This window comes from Mirounga angustirostris, unplaced genomic scaffold (assembly GCF_029215605.1).
Source record: "Mirounga angustirostris isolate CCGP_5_RB_7025 unplaced genomic scaffold, mMirAng1.0.hap1 SCAF_1, whole genome shotgun sequence".
NCBI lineage: Eukaryota > Metazoa > Chordata > Mammalia > Carnivora > Phocidae > Mirounga > Mirounga angustirostris.
Genome location: NW_026991709.1, coordinates 204,623,298 through 204,631,411, shown reverse-complemented (window position 1 = coordinate 204,631,411; position 8,114 = coordinate 204,623,298). Strand labels below are relative to the sequence as shown.

Here is an 8,114-nt window from a genome sequence, read left to right as displayed (position 1 = left end):
ATATAATCCAGAAGCCATTTTTGCCATCAGCTCTTTCAAATTCACAGTCTCTTACCCATTTCCCAGGCCAACCAGTATATCCAAGATGTCTCTGGATCTGTGACCAGACAAATTCTGGCTACACCCCAAGACTTGTGCTGGTCACTTAAACATACCTTGTATATGACAACTCTAAGAGGGGCGGCTCTTACCATCTGGGACTCTTTCTCATTTTGTAAGGGAGGCAAAGGATGTTGCCAAATATTGCTAATTAACTACCTCGAATCTTCTCAATATAACCCAGGAACCTGGCTTCAAAAGGGGTCAGAGTTTCTTTTTTCTTACAGAAAATTTATTTAATTTTTTGTGGAATTCAATTCAATTCAATTTATTTATTTATTTATATTATTATTATGTTCATATAGCCAGCATATAGCACATCATTACTTTTTGATGTAGTGTTCAACAATTCATTAGTTGCGTATAATACCCAGTGCTCATCACCACACGTGCCCTGCTTAATACCCATCACCCAGTTACCCCACCCCCACCCCCTCCCTTCTGTAACCCTCAGTTTGGTTCCGAGTTTTTTTTTTTTTAAGATTTTATTTATTTGAGAGAGAATGAGAGAGAGCACATGAGAGGGGGGAGGGTCAGAGGGAGAAGCAGACTCCCCGCCGAGCAGGGAGCCCGATGCGGGACTCGATCCAGGGACTCCAGGATCATGACCTGAGCCGAAGGCAGTCGCTTAACCGACTGAGCCACCCAGGCGCCCCCGAGTTTTTTTAGAGCAAACAATTTGGTGTTTGAACATGACAATATTTTCTATATTAATACATCTACTAATGAAAACCAAAACCAGAAATGCTACAGCCAGTTTTATCAAGCTTATAACGTGTCTCTCCCATCCTTTCACACTGGGTGTTTCTTCCTAACCTTCCCACCCCCCCCAGAACAGCATATCTCCAGTTCTGCCTCATTTCATTAGTGCTTGCTAAAATTGGTCCCTCCTTCCCAATACAGGTCTTCATCCCTTCTTGGAACACACTGGCTTCCTCTCCTTGTAACCCCTGAGAAATGTAGGCTTCTGATCCCCAGTTCCAACTTAAAGAATTCTAGTTTTTCCACTTCAGGGGCAAGAACTTTAACCAATGGATTTAATCTATATCTCTGTTTCCTCATCTTCAAAATGGAGCTAATAATATGATCTTCCTTGTGAAGTAAAAGAACTGCTGTGTATTAAATCATTTAAGACTGTACCTATCAGTAGTCATCAGGGAAAATCAAATCAAAACCACAATAAGATACCACTAGAATGGTTATGATCAAAAAGTTAGATGTGTTAGTGTTGGCAAGGATGTAGAGAAACTGGGACCCTCACACACTGCTGGGGGGGATGTAAGATGATGCAGCCACTTTGGAAAACAGTCTAGCAGTTCCTCAAATGATTTAGCATAGAGTTACCATACGATCCCTCAATTCCACTCCTAGGTATATACCCCCCCAATGAAAATGTAGAAAATGTATGTCCACGCAGAAACTTGAACATGAATGTTTATTGCAGCATTACTCATTATAGCCAAAAGTCAGAAACAGACCAAATATCTATCAACAGATGAATGGATAAACAAAGTGCAGTCTATCCAAACAATGGGATATCATTCAGCCATAAAAAGGAATGAAACACTGATTCATGCTACCATGTGAGTAAACCTTGAAAACATGCTAAGTGAAAGAAGCCAAACACCAAAAGATCAATATTGAATGACCCTTTATAAAAAATGTCCAGAACAGGCAAATCTATAAAGACAGTGGATTAGTAGCTGCTTAAGCCTGGAGGGGAGGGAGGAAAGAGGAATGACAGCTAAATGGTACAAGGTTTTATTTAGAGGTGGTGAAAATGTTCTAAATTGACTGCAGTGATGATTACATATATCTTTAAGTGGTTGAATTATATGGTATGTGAAGTACATCTCCATAGAGCTGTTTTTTAAAAGACCACACCTAGCTGATGATAAATGGCCCCCAAAATGGGGGAAAAAATGGAAGCTGTTATCTCCATAACTATTAATAAGGAAAGAAGGAAGATTGGAAGGAAGGAAGGAAGGAAGGAAGAAAGGAAGGAAAGAAGGAAGGAAGGAAGGAAAAGAAAGGAAGGAAGGAAGGAAGAGAGAGAAAGAAAAAAAGAAAGAAAGTTACTTTTGTTTCCAACTCAAATATCTGGCTCTATCTTTGAGCTAAAGATTCTGTAGAGCAGGGATTTCCAAACTGTCATCATCAGACCAGCAGTCTCAGCACTGAGAGTTTGTTAGAAATACAGATTTTAGAGCCCTTTCACAGATGTGTTGAATCAAACACTTTGGAGGGGGGCCCAGCAGCCTGTGACCTAACCAGCCCTCAGGTGACTGTGATGTGTCCCCAACTTGGAAACCCATTACCCCAAAGGACTCACTGGGCTGACCCCATACTGCATCCCTGCACCTTGCTGGCTTTGCGACCCTGAGCAAGTCCCAAACCTCACTTTGCTCATTTCCTCATTTAAAAATGTGGCACAACCCCAAGGGGCTGCCTGACTCTGCCTGAGCACCTCCCTTGAAGCAGGACCCAGCCTGTGGATGCTTCCCCTTAATATATCTGACTCCACAACACATGAAAGAGAAATGGATATTTATTGAGGATTTCAAGGGAGTCCGGGAAGGGGAATTTACATCAGGCACTTGATGGCAACTTCATAAACCTTATAAAATGCCCATTTACATGCCTGTTCTTTCCTCAAACTTCTTCACCAGTCACTGGGCCCATCACCTCCTTTATGTCCTGGTCAACTTCCAGCAACTGGTTTTTCCTCCTGTCCCAGTCCTTTCCTTCAGCCCAGTCCTCACTTCCTTAGTCCTCTCCCACATCTTTGCACCACCTGTCCACACATATCTTTTCTCCCAAGAAGAAATTCAGATTGCCTCTCTTTCTTTCTGTAATTTGCATACTCAGTCATTCGGCTCAGCCAACAAGGGCAACACTTGGGGGAGACACATTTCCACCAAAAATGTGAAGAACGAAAAAAATGAACAATCATTTTCTTCATCAAAAATGCTTTCTTTTCCTCAACATGGTATTCAGAACAAGAGCAATGATGTGTCTGGAGCAGAGGACAATGCTCAGCACACAGTAGGTGCCCAATCACAATTTATGTATTTTGGGCAAAGCAAGTGTCCCTCATTCACATATTTGTGATAAACCATGCACATAAGCTTCCCAACACAGCGATGTGGGCATGACGCCCCCACCCGCCACCCCCAGCCACCCTCAGGCACAGGAACCAGGAGGAAGCTGACATACATGATCAATATTGGGGAGGTTGTGACCCCAGTGAATCCAGGAGGAATGAGGTCACTGAGACTGGGGGAAAGGAGAGAAAACACACCTAGAATTTAGAGTACTTGCCAAGAAGGCAGGTGGGGGAATTCACATAGAAGAATCACCACCAGGTGCACCCGGGTGGCTCAGTCGGTTAAGCATCTGCCTTCAGCTCAGGTCATGATCTCAGGGTCCTGGGATTGAGCCCCGCATCGGGCTCCCTGCTCAGAGGGAAGTCTGCTTCTCCCTCTCCCTCTGCTGCTCCCCCTGCCTGTGCATTTTCTCTCTCAAACAAATAAGATCTTACAAAAAAAGAATCATCACCAGTGAAGCATAATCATTCCCATTTTATAGATGGAAGCCTGAGGCGACTCTACCCAACACATCCCCTGCCACAAAAGAAACCACTTCAGGAGCTCTGGGGATCGAGTTTGCTGAGGAAGGTCTTCTTCATGGCAGTCTTCAGCTCCTTGTTCCTGAGACTAAATATGATGGGGCTGAGGAAGGGTGTGAGGACCGTGTAGGTGATGCCCATCAGGGTGTCTCCTTCCAGAGACTGGGGAGACTTGGGCTTGAGGTAGATGACAGAAGCAAAGCCATAGTGCACGACCACCACAGTGAGGTGGGAGGCACAGGTGGAGAAGGCTTTGTGCCGACCCTCAGCTGAGGGGATCTTCAAGATGGCAGCCACGATGAAGGCATACGAGAGGAGGATGAGGAGAAAGCAGCCCAGCAGGGTGGTGATGCACACCAGACCCACGCCCAGGGCCACTATTGGTACATCAGTTCCACAGGCCAGTTCAACAGTGGTGGCACATGGCAGAAGAAACGGTGGATCTCATGGGGTCCACAGAAGTTGAGGTGGAAAATGGCTGTGGTCACCACCAGCCCCATGACCGAGCCACCAGCCCAGGACCAGGCCACCAGGCAGGCGCAACCACGGGGGCTCATGAGCACGTTGTAACGCAGGGGGTGGCAGATGGCCACATAGCGGTCATAGCCCATGACGGTGAGCAGGAGGGAGTGGGTGAAGCCGAACATGAAGGAGAAGAACATCTGGCTGACACAGGCTGCAAAGGCGATGGTGTGGCATGTGGAGAGCAGGTCGGCCAGCAGGCGCGGGGTGATGGCCAAGGTGTAGAGGATCTCGGAGGTGGACAGGGCACACAGGAAGAGGTACATGGGCGTGTGCAGGCCGCGATCGCTCCAGACAGTGGCCATGATGAACAGGTTCCCCAACAGCGTAAAAAGGTACATGAGCAGGAACAGCAGGAAGAAGACGGGCAGGAGATGTGGCGGGAAGGTGGAGAAGCCCATGAGGATGAATTCAGACACGGAGCTGTGGTTTAGGCCCAGCGTGGTGGCCATCACTGGGTGGGGAGAGAGGGAAGGCAGCCCGGTGGGCAGGAGCTCCGGGTCTGCGCTGAGCCCGGCCCGAAAGGACTTCCCGGAGGGAGAGGGGACCCTCTCCCTGCAGACCATGGCCAGTCCCTCCACCATCTGCTGCTCATGATGACTGTCAGTGATCCTTGGAGCTGCTTGGGGTTCACGGAAGATTGTGAGCCTCAAGTGCATAGTACAGGGCCTGGCGCATAGTAGGAACTCAGGAAATGATGATAATAGTAATAGTAATAATAATAATAATAATAATAACTACTATTTTAAAATCTCAGTGGAAGGAGCTCAGGGTCTGTGTTCAGCCACACCTGGGTTGAGTCCCTCTTCAGAGCTTGTCAGTGCCTCCAGCTGTGTTTCTAAGTAGGAATGGAAAATTAAAGGAAAAAGCAACAATTCAGACTTCTTTTTTAAAAAAGTTATTATGGGGCGCCTGGGTGGCTCAGTTGGTTGAGCGACTGCCTTCGGCTCAGGTCATGATCCTGGAGTCCCTGGATCGAGTCCCGCATCGGGCTCCCTGCTCAGCGGGGGGTCTGCTTCTCCCTCTGACACTCTTCCCGCTCATGCTCTCTGTCTCTCATTCTCTCTCTCTCAAATAAATAAATAAAATCTTTAAAAAAAAAAGTTATTATGCAAGGGTCTCCAATAAAAATTTTCAAATTGGAACAATCTGGTGCTGGTTGGAATTCCATCTTTGAAAGGTTAATGCAGATCCTGCCATTACTATCCCTAGTCTGCTACATCAACTCGGGGCTGTTTGCAAGGCTTAGCAAGTATTACGTGGTGGCTTTTTTTTTTAATGACAAAACTCTACCATGTTATCCACATGAGTTAAATAAGTTTGAGAAGTTGTTTTAAAACAGTGCTTCCAACAACTACACCAACAGCAACAACATTGGGTTGGTTCCTTAATCTTTTTGAGCCTTAGTTTCCTCATCCCTAAAAGGAAGCTGACCATAATAATATCTAGCTGACAAAGTTGTTATAAGGATTAAATAAGATTATACATATAATGTACTTACTATAGGGTGTGGAATAGGTAATAAACACTGGAGAAGTTAAGAGTGAGGACAAGCATGAGTGACCAGAATCAGATTCTCTTAAAATGTAGCAACTTATGGTTGTATCTCTCTTTTAATTGGGTATTTAAAACATTTACCTCTTTTGTAATTACTGGTGTTTTAAGACTTAATTCTGTCACGTTATTTAATACTTGAGCTGTTATATATATATATTAATGTACATAGCTAATATATACTTACATATGTATAGTTAATCTGTACAAATACACACAGACACATGTACATTCCTATTTACTACACCAAAAGCAAACAAACAAAAAGAAAAAAAACCCAAACACTAAGAGCATGTAATTATCACCATAAAGGACCCTGTGTGAGGCCATAAAGGAAGAGCAGGTACATTGTACCAATATTACAAAGACCCAGGTATCTGACCATTTGGCAATGAAACTAAAACTTAAGAAGAAGAGGCTAACTCAAAATTCCCAAATATTTAGAATGTAAATATTAGGTTGAACCATTTGACATTACCACAGTTACATAGTACTCATTAATCTTTAGGTTGAAAGGAAAATTAAGATGGTTTCACTATTTGTGGAACATAAGGAATAGCATGGAGGACATTAGGAGAAGGAAGGGGAAAATGAAGGGGGGAATCAGAGGGGAGATGAACCATGAGAGACTATGGACTCTGAGAAACAGACAGGGTTTTAGAGGGGGTGGGGGGATTGGTTAGCCCGGTGATGGGTATTAAGGAGGGCACGTACTGCATGGAGCACTGGGTGTTATATGCAAACAGTGAATCATAGGACACTACATCAAAAACCAGTGATGTACTGTATGGTGACTAACGTAACATAATAAAATAAAATTAAAAAAAAGAAATATTAAGAAGTGCATGATAATGAAAAGTTGAAATAACTAAATGAAATGGATTGGATTGTGTCCTGGGATAGAAAAAGGATATGAGTGGAGAGCCAGAAAAATTATAGTAAGATCTGTTGTTTGCTATATAGTGTTATATACCAATGATCATTTCCTGGGTCTGATCATTGTCCTGGGGTTCTGTAAGATCCTGTCATTAGAAGGGGTTGGTGAGGGGAGGATAAGAATTTTTTGTATTATTTTTGCAACTTTTTCATAAGTTTAAAATTCGTTAATAATAAAACATTACAAAATAAGATATCACTCAAAATTGTACAAAACCTGTCAACAATCTAGGAATTACTTTAAACAAGAACACACAAGAGCTTCATGGAGTACAATTAAACCTCTATTAGATAGAAAACATGACAGATCATATAAATAAATGGATGAAAAGAAAACACAATATAATAAAGATGTTCATTCTCTCCCATATTTAATCTATACATGCAATGTAATCTTTGCAGAAATATCCAATAGGATTGCTTGCGAAAGATGATAAACTTATTCCAAAGAGTTTATGAAAAAATAATGACCCATGGATCACTGAGGAAGTCTTGAAATGAAGAGTGAAAAAAGGTGTGTGGGGGGGAAATTGCCTTCTGAGATACGGAGACATTCTACAGAGTCTTGGAAACAAAACAGTGTAGGATTAGTGCAAGGACAGACGGATGACCAGTGGTTCCGAATGCAGACTTCCGAAACAGAGCCGGCCATTTGTATATGGTTAAAGTCACACCACAGATCTTTTGGAAAGAGATTAATTGTTTAGGGGATACTGTTGAGGAAAGTATCTCTGTACAAACAAAAACCAAAACTAGACTCTCAATATCCCAATGAAAAGAGAATCAAGATAGATTAGTAACATAATTGTGATAGATAAAAACCTAGCTAATGAGAGCAAGTATAACAGGATCTTTGTGCTCTAAGAACAAGAAAGAAGTTCCTTAAACAGAAAAAAAAAAAAAAAAAAAGCACAAACCTTAAACAAAAAAGATTGATGCTTTTACATCAGATTAATGAATCATATTAACAAATAGCATCACGGATAAAGTTAACAGATGACAGAGAACAGGGAGCTATTTGCAATATAAGTAAGTTCTAGAGTTCTGCTGTACAGCCTAGAGCCTATACTTAACAATATGATAGTGTGCATTAAAAACTTCTTAAGAATAGGGATGCCTGGGTGGCTCAGTCAGTTAAGAGGCTGCTGTTGGTTCGGGTCATGATCCCAGGGTCCTGGGATTGAGTACCACATCGGGCTCCTTACTCAGGAGGGAGCCTGCTTCTCCCTCTGCCTGCCACTTGCACTGCTTGTGTTCTCTCTCTCTCTCTCTCTGACAAATAAATAAATAAAATCTTAAAAAAAAAAATAAACGTCTTAAGAATATAGACAACCCTGGGTGTTATACGAAAACAATGAATCATGGATCACTACCT

The 8,114-nt window shown here is 42.9% G+C and overlaps 1 protein-coding gene across 1 annotated transcript; it reads right to left on the bottom strand.

The window, feature by feature from the left end:
- Positions 1-3,742: 3,742 nt before the first annotated feature.
- Positions 3,743-4,701, bottom strand: LOC123841415 (olfactory receptor 10H1-like). Its single transcript, XM_045871012.2, is given in 2 exon segments — positions 3,743-4,134; positions 4,137-4,701. Coding segments are annotated over 2 exon segments (957 nt in total).
- Positions 4,702-8,114: the final 3,413 nt, after the last annotated feature.